The sequence below is a fragment of the Giraffa tippelskirchi genome, chromosome 2 (assembly GCF_054371585.1).
Source record: "Giraffa tippelskirchi isolate mGirTip1 chromosome 2, T2T-mGirTip1v1.2.pri, whole genome shotgun sequence".
In the NCBI taxonomy this organism is placed as follows: domain Eukaryota; kingdom Metazoa; phylum Chordata; class Mammalia; order Artiodactyla; family Giraffidae; genus Giraffa; species Giraffa tippelskirchi.
Genome location: NC_137276.1, coordinates 44,125,378 through 44,141,539, shown reverse-complemented (window position 1 = coordinate 44,141,539; position 16,162 = coordinate 44,125,378). Strand labels below are relative to the sequence as shown.

Genomic DNA, 16,162 nt, shown 5'->3' with positions numbered 1-16,162 from the left:
CTGAAGCTGACATTCACATTCTGTTTTTAGATGATGAACATGTTGTCTATAACTTTCAAGGGGACTCAGCTGAAATATCAGATTCTCTAATTTATCTTATGTTCAAATGATCTCAGACGTGTATCTTATTTGCAGACTTCCAACGACACTTTTGAAATTCCCCTCATGTTGACTGGAAATGTAGTGTTAAGGAAGAGGCTCAACTATGAAGATAAGACTCGCTACTTTGTCATCATCCAAGCTAATGTGAGTTATCAATTTCTCTTATTTCTCTCCTCTGAATTCATGAAATACAAAACTCACCTAGAAGGTACATGCTGACTCTAATTTACAGCCTCAACAAGGTAGCCCTGCCCTCAATGTAATTTGTATTCATATTCTTCTGGATGAGGAATGGGGTGGAATAGAATGGGAAGATTATTCCCACTCACTGTATTCTTCAGTCTTGGACTCACTCAAACACTTCAATGATTTGTTTTTAGCTCATACTGAAGTATTTCTCAAAGCATGATTGACTGAACAACTGCAGCAGAATCACCTTTAGTGTTAGTCACTCAGTAGTATCCGGCTCTTTGTGACCTCATGGACTTTAGCCACCAGGGTCCTCTGTCCGTAGAATCCTCCAGGCAAGAATAATGGTGTGGGTTGCCACTTCCTTCTCCAGAATCACCTTGGGAGTGCATTAAAACTACAGATTCCTAGACCCAACCTCAGACCCTCTGAATAAAAATTTCAGAAGGTAGAAGTGGAAAACTTGCATTTTTATTAGCTCCCCAGGGAACTTCAAAGTACACTAAAGGCAGAGAACTGTTGAATCATTTATTGAATCACTTATTGAATCATTTATCTTTTATTACTAGTTGCTCACGATGTATAAGTTACTATGAACATGATCTTTATATGTGGGCAGCAATAACAAAACCTAAAGAGCGGTTGCTTGTATAATGTTATTATCATTATTATCATCATTATTTTAATAAAATTATTAAATTTATGTGATTCAAGGGTTGATTTGACAGTTCAAGTACATCACCAAAGACTCAGATTCTTTCTGTCCTTAAAATCTATCCTTTCCTGAAACTTGGTTGTTTTTCCAATGTTTTAGAAAAGAAAGAAAAGGAAAAGTATCCTCCACCAGTTGTTCTTAACAAGCTTATATGCAACCGAGTGTCACTAAGTGGCCATGTTTTCTCTTTTTTAGAGATATTTCAGTAGAAAGAACATAAATGTGTGTGTGTGTGTGTATATATGTGTATATATCTATATATCTATCTATCTATCTAGTATACTTGTGGTGGTAGATATAGTTAGAGATCTAGTTCTTGATGACAGTTTTCTAGACTTTCATTCAAAATATTTTGTTTTGTTTTGCTTTTTTTCCAATTCAGTATGGTTTGTCTTAGGGCTCAGTAGCATAGAGTAGAAACTGCAGATATAGGAAAAAGTAAAATCATTAAAGAGGACCCTTCAGAATTCCCCAAAAACATTGAAACATTTTTTTTTTCCCTATGTAAAGGAAAATGTGAAGAAAAGATATGATTTTCCTTTCTGATTCAAAATCTCTACTAAAATGTACAGAAAAGTCAGATTGCTAAGGAATGTATTTGAAAGCTAATTGTTATCATGTTATTTAAAATGAGTTTTTTAAAAGGAATATTAAATAAAATAAATCATCTGACGTGCTGTCTACTTTAAACTATTTATGAAGACACTGGGGACAATTTGAATCCAATTTGCTAGACTACTCATAACTGGGAAGCACTGAGAAATTTCTGGCATTTCAAGGATAAACATGAAATAACAGGATATACATGGAGCCTTGAAAGGAAGGAATGGAATTGGTGAGAAGTTGAGTGAAGCTTTGATTTCATCTGTAATGAAAGTGAAAGTGTTAGTCACTTAGTCCTTTCAGTGCAACCCTATGGATTGTAGCCTCCCAGGCTCCTCTGTCCATATGAATTCTCCAGGCAAGAATACTGGAGTGGGTTGCCATTTCCTTCTCCAGAGGATCTCTCTGACCCAAGGATCTAACCCAGGTCTCCCACATTGCAGGCAAATTCTTTACCATCTGAGCCACCAGGGAAGCCCTTTATCTGTAATAGCAATGTTTATATAAATTTAAATTATGCAATATAAAATGTGAATACTAAATACAGGAAATTATATGATTTTTTTGTGTTTTCAGATTATATCCTTTCAAAAATATATAATATATCAAAATTTAGGTATGTTACGATTTATTCAACTGTACTTAAGTTTTTTTGTTTGTTTTTCACCATAGAATTGATAGCTAATTTCAGGATTCTCACGAGAGGCAGGGAGTGTAGTATAGTGGTAAAATCATAAGCTTCAGAACCACATTGCCCAAATTCAAATCCTAATTCAGCCCTTGCCTAGATGTGTGAATTTGTGTATACTCTGTATGTCAGTTTCCTAAGCAGTAAAAGGGCGATATTAATGAAACATACCACATAGGGTTCTTGTGAGGATTAGCAAGTTGGCAAACAAAAATATGCTTAAACTAATACTTGGAATACATTCTGATATCATTACAGCATTACATAAACTTCTTTAGTACCAGTACTTGACTGTGTATGAATAGATAATTAAGAGATAAAATTACTATGATAAAAATTGTATATATGCATATACATACGGCAGATTCTTTACTGTCTGAGCCACCATGAAAGCCTATATATATATGTATATAGTAAATAATGTCATATTATCTTCCAAATTGTTGCAACACATCACACTCCCACAAGTTATAAAGAAGAATGCTCATTTCCTCTACATTTTAAATGTATAACTTATTTAATACAGTGGATTATTGGAGCTGGAAAGATGGTTCATGTTTACTTGAGGGCCAGTTTTGAGCCTCTCTTTCCACTCCGAGTTCAGTGACCTCATTTGTGGCCATGGTGGGAGATATTTACAGTATAGAAACTGACAAATGATTCAAGTCATGTTCTCTGAGTGCTCTGTGGGGTAACCATGGCTATAGCAGCTTGGAGCAGGATCTCAGTTCCTCAACCATGGATTGAACCTGGATTGCAGCACTACCCTGGTTCTTATCCCCTCTGGAAAGGAATTTCAACAAAGAGATGGAAAACAGTGAAACAGGTAAACTGTTTATTAAGAGAGAAATATGTGTGGACACAGGTGGATAGGCTCAGTAAGTCATATTTGGGGGAAATTTAAGTCATTTATAAGGGGGCAGTCTTCCAGGTCTTTGCTTTCCTCTGGCCAGTCACCTTGCTTTGACCCCATATCTGATTTGTCTCAAGGCTCTCCCTACGTGCGCAAGCATGTTTTTAGTCAAAATGGATTTCAGCGTGAGGGGCTCTGGGAAGCTAGCAAAACTGATAATTGCCTAGCACTCTCCTCACCTAAGGAAACTTTCTGTGCAAGTGTAATTTGGGAAGTCTCTCTGACCCCAAGGATGAGAAATATGTGACTTTCTTATCTTTTGTCCAAGCAAGGCTTATCCCCTCTTCGCCCCTGACATTACTATTACCTTACAGTATCTACAGCAGACAAAGTATGGCTTTTCATCCTGTTCCTGTTGTCATTTCTATCTCAAAGTATAAATAGGGGGCTAGTTAAATGTATAACCTGGAGTCCATCTATCTCCTGCTTCTGTCAGGGCTTCTTGTTTCACCTGGTTGTTAAGCATTTATTGCCAAATATATAAAATGTATATATATATATATATATATATATATATATAAAATGTATATATATATGTGTGTATATATATAAAATGTATATATATGTATATATATATAAAATATATATATATATATATATATATTTGCTTTCCTAGTGACTCAGTGGTAAAGAATCTGCCTGCCAATGCAGGAGACATGGATTTGATCCTTGGGTTGGGAAGATCCCCTGGAGAAGGAAATGGCAACCCACTCCAGTATTCTTGCCAGGGAAATCCCATGGACAGAGGGGCCTGGCAGGCTATATAGTCCATGGGGTCACAAAAGAGTCAGAGGTGGACATGACTTTGCGACTAAAACAAAAACAGCATCATAGATCTATCTATCTATATGTATACAATTTATATTCTTATATTTATGTAGAATAATGATATTTATATATTTAAAATTATTCTTTTATAGTCTTGTTTATTATTGTATTGATGTAAACTAATGTACAATGTAAACTGTGTCCATTAAAAGCCTACATATTCTCTTAGAGTCATAAGGAGAGTTGAAATATGAGCAATGAATTTGGACTTCAAAGTAGATGGTTTCTAAGAGGCTATAAGTCTAATGATAAATTACTGAACATTACTGAGCATTGGCCTGGCTTTGCTTAGAGTACAAAGATTTGATTGATTAGCAAAAGGAATCATTCAAATTTCATGTAGTTGTGAGGTTTTTTTTTATGCATATGAACATGTTATTATTGTTAAATAAATTGGAAGAGTTTTGGGAGACCCACATTAAAAAAAACTTGTCACTTATTTTATTTAGAAATTTTGCAACATTCGTATCCACACCATTTATTTTAAATTTGAATAGACAATGAGACAGTGATAAATTCTAGAGAAAAGGAGAAAAAAAAATCTAGGAAATGAAGTTCAGAGAAGTACAAAAATCAGAGGTTTCCTTTTGTTGAAACTTCTGATACACTCTGTATTAGAATTTTGATGTTACCCTAAAACAAACAAACAAAAAATCAGACTCATTGCTATACATAGATAGTTTAAGCCAACTCTTTTTCACGTTTCAGTTATTCTGAGGAAAATCTTAAGGACACTTAAGTACTCAAGAGCCCTTAAATAATTGTCAGAAAGAAAAGGCTTACATTTAGTTAAGATCATAGCAAGAATACTGTTTAAATTATTCTATCAATAGCAGTGCTATTCCTCATTTTCACATCAAAAAATCTTGAGAAGGGACATTAGCTATCTTTTGTAACAACACACTATATTATACATATTTGTTGAACTAAAATAAATAGACCCTCAAATACTTCTCCAACAAAAATAGGTTTATTTGGGATAAGAAGTTTGAGGTCTACAACCCATGATGACCCATATGCAAGTTCCCACAAAGCAGGGGAAGGAAGAGAGAAGAGAAAAAAAAAAGAAATTGAGAGAGTGAGAGAGTTATAGTAAGTAAAGAGACCATGGCTTTTCACTGGTTGACTTGTTGCCAGAAGAGAAGAGGTGATGAGTTATACTGTGCTTGCAGACTGTGAGAACTCCTCCTTCTGGTCTCCTCACTATTTAATTGAGGTGAATTTTTTGCAATTCTTTGGCTGGCCTAAAAATTAAATGAGCACAACACAGATTAACAGGAGAAAAGACAAATTTAATAATATATGTGAAACAGTCTCATTAAAAAAAAAAAGAGAGAGACTGAAAGAAATGACCAAAGCAAGCTGTTGTTTAGACAAGAAAACTACAAATCTGTGAAGAATTTGCAAAGCAAAGGGGCATGGGCTGAGAATATCAAATTAATGAGTAAGAATGTGGTAGTTTTACACTGCCTCTTGGCCCCTAAATTCTCTATTTCTGGTGATAATGATGCTTTCTATCCTCCTGGGACAGGGAGAGTTCTTTTCACATGGAAGATTCATGTCCTGCTTTCAGGGAGACAAATGTTGTCAGAATGTCCTCCTTGCACTGGCTATTTCTTAAGAAACTTTAATGTAAAATACTCAGTATGCCAATGTGACATATTATGGGGTGACACATCCTTCTCTTCTTCAAAACATTGCAACTATATAGATTTGGATATACAAATTACTTTTCAGAATAACCCTTATCCTGACCTTTCCTCATGTCTACCTCACACAGATATGTGGAATAAGTGCTAATTTTACAACCATTGTTTTTATTTCTGCCAGTTTCTTGGGCATATTCTGGAGACTAGGACTGAAGTAGAGGAAGATAGGGGTTGATGGTTTAAGAACTATTTACAAAATTTTCAAGTAATGAAGATATGTAATGATACTATTTCTGTTTACTAGTACACATAAAATTTAAGGAAATTTGGGTAAAAGTCTCAAAAAGGAAAAAAAAAAAAGACAGTTTCAAAAAAGAAAAGAAAGGAAGAAAGAACACACTTCTAAAGTGATTTAGACCAAGGCAAACTTGTTGCTGCTATTTTCATTTTTAAATAAAGAAATCCAGCAGAGTCAAGTTACTAGGATATGTTTTACAATTCCAGTTGGTGATAGTCCATCTTTCATTAGTGAAGGGAAGCAAGACAGACACTTCCAAGGTCTTAGGTAACTGAGTTTGGGTCAAAAGACTCAGGACAACTCTAATTTTTTTTTTTTTTTTTTAATTTTCTTTCTCTACTGCAAATACCTGATAAAGTAATGAAAGAGTATTTAATACATGTATCTATTAGTGAGTTTGGTGGATGCCTCTAGTCTTTTTGTTAACTTCAAACTACTTGAATACTAAATATGTAAGTGTTAAAAGCCTCTTTATTCCATGGCTCCTATGGTATTGCCTAAAAATAAATCCAAACATCATTTTTTTTTCTTTTGAACTTTTTATTTTGTATTGGGGCATAGCCGATTAAATGTGATAGTTTAGGTGAACAGCAGAGGGACTCAGCCATGCATATACATGTATCCATTCTCCACTAAACTCTTCCCCCATCCAGGCTACCACATAATATTGTACTATACAATAGCTCCTTGTTGGTTATCCATTTTAAATACATTAGTGTGTACATGACCACCTCAAGCTCCCTAACTATCCCTTCCCCCTGGCAACATAAGTTTCTTTTCTAAGTCTGTGAGTCTCTTTCTGTTTTGTAATGTAAGTAAGTTCACTTGTATCATTTTTTTTTTAGAGTCCACGCATAGGGGATGTCATACAATATTTCTCCTCTGTCTTGAACATCAGCATTTTTGTCTCATATTCTTTATAAAACTAGGTTTCATATAATTTCACAGTATTTCTTAGAGTTCACCTTTTTCCTGGCTCCACTTCACACAACCAATATTTAACTTAATACAGTTCTAAATATAGAGCAGATACTGAATGAATTAGAAATTAGAATTTATCTCTAGTTTGATCAAAGAATAGTGGGCAATTAAACTATTTTACAGCAAGAAAGCCTTTCAATTGAGTTGAAGGAATTGAAGTCTTACTTATCATTTGATGGTTAGAGGTGTTTATTGCCTGAACACTTTCATAGTTGAAATATTTGCAGTTTTATAAAATTGTGCTTTGTAAAAAAGAATGGATTATGACTGAGTTAGTTGTCTCTGAGCTATTTATAATATAAAATTTCTTTTGAAGTTCTACTAGGCATATATATCTTATTTTTGAGTCAAACAAACACAAAAACCAGTTCTTCCTTGCAATACATTGACAAAAATTTCTACTTATTTAATAAATAATTAATTAAAAAACAACAAGGGGCTTTGATATGTTTGGTATCAGGATATAATAAATTGTGTTATGATCATGTGGGAGCAGAGGACTGGAAGCTTTGAATAAAGATTGTCACTAAGTATTCAGTGACAAGGTCAATACAACTTATGAGGCACTGACAGGAAGTTGCAGCTAGGTCGATATTCATCAAACTCTGATGAATATTACTCGTGGCTCTCTTGATTCTATGTTGTAGTTATCTGTATGCTTTTAAATTCCTCCATGTCAGTTTTTATGTTGGATAACTCTTTGTATCCCCTGCAATTCCTTGCATAACTGCATTCACAAAAGTTGTGGAAGCTAACTAAAGGTTTTGTTGTAGGGAGGAAGCCAAACCTGACTCCAAATAGGAACTGTTTCTTTGACTTGCCTTTCATTGCTTTTCTTATTATAATCATACAGAACAGTTTGCCTCAGAGAATCATGCCCCTCCGCCTGACTGTTAAAGTATGTTTCTTCAGAACCCTGCCCACTTATGGATGACAGGAAGGAAGAAATTAACACATACCCTCCCTGAACTTGCCATTCTAGTTCAGTTCAATTCAGTTCAGTTGCTCAGTCATGTCCGACTCCTTGCGATCCCATGGACTGCAGCACACCAGGCCTCCCTGTCCATCACCAACTCCCAGAGCTTGCTCAAACTCATGTCCATTGAGTTGGTGATGCCATCCAGCCATCTCATCCTCTGTCGTCCCCTTTTCCTCCTGCCTTCAATCTTTCCCAGAATCAGGGTCTTTTCCAATGAGTCAGCTCTTTGCATCAGGAGGCCAAAGTATTGGAGTTTCACTTCAGCATCAGTCCTTCCAATGCATATTCAGGACTGATTTCCTTTAGGATGGACTGGTTGGATGTCCTTGCAGTCCAAGGGACTCTCAAGAGTCTTCTCCAACACCACAGTTCAAAAGCATCAATTCTTTGGCACTCACCTCTCTCTATAGTCCAACTCTCACATCGATACATGACTACTGGAAAAACCATAGCTTTGACTAGACAGATCTTTGTTGGCAAAGTGATGTCTCTGTTTTTTAATATACTGTCTAGGTTGGTCATAGCATTTCTTCCAAGGAGCAAGCATCGTTTAATTTCATGGCTGCAATCACCATCTTCAGTGATTTTGGAGCCCGAGAAAATAAAGTCTGTCACTGATTCCACTGTTTCCCCATCGATTTGCCATGAAGTGATGGGACCAGATGCCATGATCTTAGTTTTCTGAATGTTGAATTTTAAGCCAACTTTTTCATTCTCCTCTTTCACTTTCATCAAGAGGCTCCTTAGTTCTTCACTTTCTGCCATAAAGGTGGTATTATCTGCATATCTGAGGTTATTGATATTTCTCCTGGCAATCTTGATTCCAGTCGTGCTTCATCCAACCCTAACCCTAATTTTTTTGGATGTACTCTGCATATGTTAAATAAGCAGGGTGACAATATACAGCCTTTCTCTATTTGGAACCCGTCTGTTTTTCCATGTCCAGTTCTGACTGTTGCTTCTTGACTTGCATACAGATTTCTCAGGAGGCAGGTCAGGCAGTCTGGTATTCCCATCTCTTTCAGAATTTTCCAGAGTTTGTTATGGTCCACACAGTCAAAGGCTTTGACATAGTCAATAAAGCAGATAGTTTTCTGGAACTCTCTTGCTTTTTCGATGATCCAATGGATGTTGGCAATTTGATCTCTGGTTCCTCTGCTTTTTCTATATCCAGCTTGAACATCTGGAAGTTCATGGTTCATGTACTGTTGAAGCCTGACTTGGAGAATTTTGAGCATTACTTTACTATCGTGGGAGATGAGTGCAATCGTGAGGTAGTTCAAGCATTCTTTGGCATTGCCTTTCTTTGGGATTAGAATGAAAACTGACCTTTTCCAGTCCTGTGGCCACTGCTGAGTTTTTCAAATTTGCTGGCATATTGAGTGTAACACTTTCACAGCATCATCTATTAGCATTTAATATGGCTCAACTGGAATTCCATCACCTACACTAGCTTTGTTCATATTGATGCTTCCTAAGGCCCACTTGACTTTCCACTCCAGGATGTCTGGCTCTAGGTGAGTGATCACACCATCATGGTTATTGGGTCATGAAGATCTTTTTTTGTATAGTTCTGTGTATTCTTTTCACCTCTTCTTAATATCTTCTGGTTCTGTTAGGTCCATACCGTTTCTGTCCTTCATTGTGCCCATCTTTGCATGAAATGTTCCCTTGGTATCTCTTAATTTTCTTGAAGAGATCTCTAGTCTTTCCCATTCTATTGTTTTCCTCTATTTCTTTGGATTGATCATTGAGGAAGGCTTTCTTCTTTCCTTGCTATTCTTTGCAACTCTGCATTCAGATGTGTGTATCTTTCCTTTTCTCCTTTGCCTTTTGCTTCTGTTCTGTTTACAGCTATTTGTAAAGCCTCTTCAGAAAACCATTTTGCCTTTTTGCATTTCTTTTTCTTGGGGATAGTCTAGATCCCTGCCTCTTGTACAAAGTCACAAACTTCCGTACATAGTTCTTCAGGCACTCTGTCTATCAGATCTAATCCCTTGAATCTATTAGTCACTTCCACTGTATAATCATAAGGGATTTGATTTAGGTCATACCTGCATGGTCTAGTGGTTTTCCCTACTTTCTTCAATTTAAGTCTGAATTTGTCAATAAGGAGTTCATGGTCTGTGCCACAGTCATTCTAGGAGATGTTTTGCAAGATTAATGGCCTTTTTGCTTTGCTTCCTCACCTCCCCTCATCTCTAATCTATAAAAGAACCTGGCATCCAGACCCCAATAAGATGGTTATTTTTAAGCACTAGCCTGCCATCTTCTCAGTCTGCCGGCACTCCGATTAAAGTCTCTTCCTTGCCTCAACACCTCATCTCTCAGATTCACTGGCCTATAGTGTAGTGAGCAGATTGAGCTTGGACCTGGTAACAGTTTCATATAATTAAATGTTGAATGTTAGCAACTATGTAAGTGGTATGTGAAATAATGCACACTGAGAAAACACAAATTAAACAGTCAAACTTGATTAACTCTTAAAGGAGATGCATCCTTGCTTGCCAGTTACAGTCACAGTTTCCTAAACTAATGGTATTTTTAAATGTTTAAACTTTTAAATTATTATCTTATTTTTAAAATGATAGATAGAAATAAGGAAGGAAGATAGAATAGAAGGAAGGATTTGAGGGGGGTAGTTTTTAATATGTATTGGATTTTCACATAGCAATGAATGAAAATGTAAACTTAATAAAATCACATAAAATATTTATGGAAATAATTATGCTTTATTTATACCACTCCCAATTTACAATGTTATTTCCTTTATTCAGAAGAGTCACAAAAGGCAAGCATTTTTCTAGAAGAGCAAAACATTCCTTTCTTTTTAGTTTTTATTATAATTGTTGGGGGCTTTGTTCTAGGCAATATTTTAAGATCAAATTTTATTATGAACTGTAAAAAGAGCATTATGGATTAAAAGCACTTTCCAGAAACTTGCAAGTTAGGAAAGTGCATGAGGCCTATTTTCATATCTCTATTTATATCGTATTTATTGGTGACAAATTCTGGAAAATGTCTATATATATATTAATCAGGTTGGTATTTTTTTCTTAGTGTATTTCACCTGTAGTAGTGAAAAGGAGCAGAACGTGTCAGCCCAAAATGTGTCTCTTTAGCATGTATACAAAATATTAATCAGTCAATCTAAGAAAGTTATGGGCATTTTCATTTACCAAAGTGAGGATTATAACCCAAGGACAGCCTCTCAGAGAGCATGAACAACTATTCTTCCCATCAGAGGTCAAAGAACAGTTGCATATAAGTTTCTGGGACAAAGGGCTGTATGTTAAATGATGTATTATAGACAATTTACACAATCTACATGTACAAACAGTAATTGACCATTGATCCTCATGACTCCTTATATGATTAAGAAGGAGGGTTATCTCCTAAGGATTTGTGACCCTTGATGAGATTAGAAATAATATTATTTCCTAAGGAGGTATGGTTAATGTACATGCACAGTACACACTAAATGGGAAGAAATTTTCTCATTTGCCTAAATTATTAATTTTATTTCAGCAAGCATAAGAATTATTTTAGGCTGAATAATAAACAAAAAACACAGCAGGCAGAAAAGAAGCTCTAAAAACTAATAGAAGAGTTTTCATTTACAAGTAAAAACTCAGTTATAAAGGATGTCTTTCTATCTGTACCAAGAAGGCAAGGATGATTCTAAATCTCTACAAACTTATCAATGGAGAAGGCTTGCATTTAAATCTGTATAACAAACATATAGAAGAGTCTGAAATGCAGTGTATGGGTACTATCTTAAAAACTACAGAAATGTCTCAATTCTTTTCCAAGGCAAACTTTTCAACATCAGAGTAATCCAAGTCTATGTCCCAAATGCTAATGTCTAAGAAGCTGAAGTCAAACAGTTCTGTGACAACCTCCCAGGATTTCTAGAGCTTACACTAGGAAAAGATGTCCTTTTCATCATAGGGGAATGGAATTCAAAACTAGGAAATCAAGCAATACCTGGAATGGCACGCAAGTTTGGCCTTGGGGTACAAAATGAAGCAGGTCAAAGGCTGACATAGTTTTGACAAGAGAACACACTGGTCATTGCAAACACCCTCTTCCAAAAACACAAGAGACAACTCTATACATGGACATCATCAGATGGTTAATACCAAAATCAGACTGATTATTTTCTTTGAAGCCAAAGATGAAGAAGCTGTATACAGTCAGCAAAAATAAGACCAGGAGCTGACTGTGGCTCAGATCATGAACTCTTTATTGCAAAATTCAGACTTAAATTGAAGAAAGTAGGGGAAACCACTGGGCCATTCAGGTATGAGATAAATAAAATCTCTTATGATTATACAGTGGATGTGACAAATAGATTCAACAGATTCGATCTGATAGACAGAGTACCTGAAGAACTATGGACATAGATCCATAACATTGTACAAGAGGTAGTGACCAAAACTATCCCAAAGAAAAGGAAATTCAAGAGGCAAAGTAGATGTCTGAGGGGGCCTTACGAAAAGTTGCGAAAAGAAGGGAAGAAAAAGGCAAAGGAGAAAAGGAAAGATACACCCATATGAATGCAGAGTTCCAAAGAATAACAAGGAGAGATATGGAAGGCCTTTTTCAATGAACAATGCAAAGAGTAGAGGAAAACAATAGAATTGAAAAGACTAGAGATCTCTTCAATAAAACTGGAGATACCACGGGAACATTTCATGCAAATTTAGATGCAATAAAGGACAGAAATGGCAAGGACCTAACAAAAGCAGAAGAGATTAAAAAGAGATGCAAGAATACATAGAACTGTACAAAAAAAGGTGCTAATGCCCAGGATAATCACAATGGTGCAGTCACTCACCTAGAGCCAGATATCCTGGAGTGTGAAGTCAAGATGACCTTACGAAGCATTTTTCTGAATAAAGCTAGTGGAGGTAGAAGAATTCCAGCTGAGCTATTTAAAATCCTAAAAGATGACACTGTGAAAGTGCTGCATACAATATGCCAGCAAATTTGGGAAACTCAGCAGTGGCCACAGGACTGGAAAAGGTCAGTTTTCATTCCAATCCCAAAGAAGGGCAGTGCCAAAGAATGTTCAAACTACCATACAGTTATGCTCATTTCACAAGCTAGCAGGCTAATGCTTCAAGCTAGGCTTCAACAGTACATGAACAGAGAACTTCTAGATGTACAGGCTGGATTTAGAAAAGGCAAAGGAACCAGAGATCAAATTGCCAACATTCACTGGATCATAAAGAAAGCAAAGAAATTCCAGAAGAATATCTACTTCTTCATTGACTACACTAAAGCCTTTTACTGTGTGGATCACAACAAACTGTAGAAAATTTTTAAAGAGATAGGAATACCAGACAACCTTTCCTACCTCCTGACAAGAAACAACAGTGAGAACCAGACATGGAAAAATGGACAGATTCAAAATTGGGAAAGCAGTATATCAAGGCTGTATGTTGTCACCCTGCTCATTTAACTTATAATCAGAGTACATCATGTGAAATGCCAGGCTGGATGAATCAAAAGCTGGAATCAAGATTGCTAGGAAAAATATTAAAAACCTCAGATAGGCAGATGATACCACTCTAATGGCAGAAAATGAAGAGGAACTAAAGAGTATCTTGAAATGAAAGATGAGAGTGAAAAAGCTGACTTAAAACTCAACATTCAAAAAAGTAAGATCATGGCATCTAGTTCCATAACTTCATGGCAAATAGAAGGGGAAATAGTAGAAGCAGTGACAGATTTTATTTTCTTAGTTTCCAAAATCACTGGGAACTGTGACTGCAGCCATGAAATTGAAAGATGCTTGTTCCTTGCTTTGAAAGATATAGCAAATCTTGACAGTGTATTAAGAACGGAGACATCATTTTGCTGACAAAGGTCCATTTAATCCAAGCTATGGTTTTTCCATAGTTATGTATGGATGTAAAAGTTGGACCATAAAGGAGGCTGAGGGCTGAAACAATGATGTTTTTGAATTGTCCTGGAGAAGACTCTCAAGAGTCCCCTGGACTGCAAGGAGTTCAAACTGAAACAGGAGGGAAGGGGGCAGGGCAAAACATTTGAAAGAATTTCATACCTGAAGACAAAGCATAAATCTGTTAGAATCAAATGGGTCCAAGAAGGCATACAAGTCACCTTCAACTAGACCTTGATCTTCAATCAGCAAGCTAAATGACATACCCAGAGGAGCCATGACAGCTCAAGGTACCAAAAGACCAAAATACGGGTGGTGGCCCAATTTTCTCTACCCTTCCCCCCAAATGGTTGGAATAATCCTCCCACTCGTTAGCCTATGAAATTACCCAGCTCATAAAAACTATGCCATATCTCAAAACAGCTGCACTCACCCTATGTGATGGCCCACACTCTGTCTATGGAGTGTGCTTCTCTCTAAATAAATCCACTTCTTACCTATCTCTTTGTTTCTATTTCCATGATGAAACATCAAGCTTCACTAATTCCTGAAACCACGTCTGTGATCTCAATTGGAAGACTGTGGGTATTGTCTGACTTGAAGTCCAAGCCATAGGGGTTTGAGTACCAAACTAGGTTTTGGTTAGGTTTGAGTCCTGGCTCATGGGTTCAAGTCCCAAACTGAGGTAAACACTTTCAAAACCAGTCAGTCCTAAAGGAAATTAACTCTAAACATTCATTGGAAGGACTGATGCTGAAACTCCAATGCTTTGGCCACCTGACGCAAAGAGCTGACTCATTGGAAAAGACCTGATGCTTGGAAAGAATGAAGGCAAAAGGAAAAGAAGGTGGCAGAGGATGATGAAATGGGAATCAGAAGTTTGGTTCACAGAACCTAAGAAAGAACTTCACAGTAAGGAAAGAACACTCATAGTAGCAAGTGAATAGGATTTATTAAAGAGAAGGAAAGTACAAAGCTCTCAGCATAGACATTGAGAGGGGATAAAGAGTCCCCCAAAGTGGGACTTACAGCAGTTTATATCCTTGCCAGTATTAATCTGTACAATTTTGGTTGGCCCCTGTCCTTAAAATACATCATTTCTAATCTATCATTTTAAAGGTCAAAATGTTTAGCTTAAAATCTTTATGGCTTCTCTTGATCCTCAGATTAAGTTGTCACCTTTTTTCATGTCCCCTGGACATTTTGCAATGGACCAGATATATGGGCTAAAAGATTAATGATCAACAGTTGTTTTTCCCTCAGGCATATGGAACAGAAGTTAATTACTGCCCTCCCTGGATCTGAGTGCTAATAGTTTATCAGACCAAGGATACATTCCAGGAATTTGGAACAAAGGGTATAACTTTAGGTTAATGGAGGGAGATATTTGTTGAAAACAAGGTCTCAGAGTACTACACTGACTGCCTTCAATGAAATAATGAGATAACTTCACTGACTCAGTGGACATGAATTTGAGAAAACTCAAGAGATAGTGAAGGTCAGGGAAGCCTGGCCTGTTACATTCCATGTATTGCAAAGAATTGGACATGACTTAGCAACTGAACAACAATACCATGCTTCTAGACTGAATTCTTACCCTTGAGAAAGGTAAGAACCAAGGAAATCACCATTGGAATGTGGCACATCCAATATTACATAAAATGGTATTAATTCAATATCTTTCTTAAACTTTAATTGACACTGTCTTTTTTGCAAACTACATTCTACACAATTGTAGAGGTGGGAAATTTTTCCATTCTACCCTTCTAGGTTCTTTGATTGGTCTAATAATCACATTGCTATAAGACAGATTAATGGAAAAAACACAAAGTTGTATCACATATATGACTTCCCCGGTGGCCTGGATGGTAAAGAGTCTGTCTGCAATGCAGAAGACCTGGTTTCAATCCCTGGGTTAGGAAGATACCTTGGAGAAGGGAATGGCTGCCCACTCCAGTATTCTTGCCTGGAGAATTCCATGGACAGAGTAGCCTGGGGGGCTTTTCAGTCCATGGGACCACAAAGAGTCAGATGCGACTAACACATATACATACCTTTTGTATTCATGGGGGAGACTCAGGAAAACAGGGTAACTCCTCCCCAGTATGGCAGAAACCCTCACTTTAAGTATCATCTGAAGCTAAACACAGAAGATATTGAGGGTAGAAGTTCAGTTAAGGGAAGTTAGGTGGCAGAGTGGTAAAGAATCTGCCTACCATTGCAGGAGACACGGGTTTGATCCTTGGGTTGATCCCCTGGAGAACGAAATGGCAACCCACTCCATTCTTGCCTGTAAAATATCATGT

At 36.6% G+C, this 16,162-nt stretch overlaps 1 protein-coding gene across 14 annotated transcripts in view; it reads left to right on the top strand.

Moving 5' to 3' along the window:
• Positions 1-16,162, top strand: part of PCDH15 (protocadherin related 15) — a 797,082-nt gene that overhangs the window by 345,196 nt on the left and 435,724 nt on the right. For 13 of the 14 annotated variants that reach the window (XM_081573683.1, XM_081573682.1, XM_081573681.1 and 10 more), the window contains one exon: positions 136-246. The exons of the other annotated variant lie outside the window; for it this stretch is intronic. In XM_081573683.1, the coding sequence (XP_081429809.1) occupies positions 136-246 (111 nt within the window). The remainder of the gene's footprint in view (positions 1-135; positions 247-16,162) is intronic. 14 annotated transcript variants of the gene reach the window in all.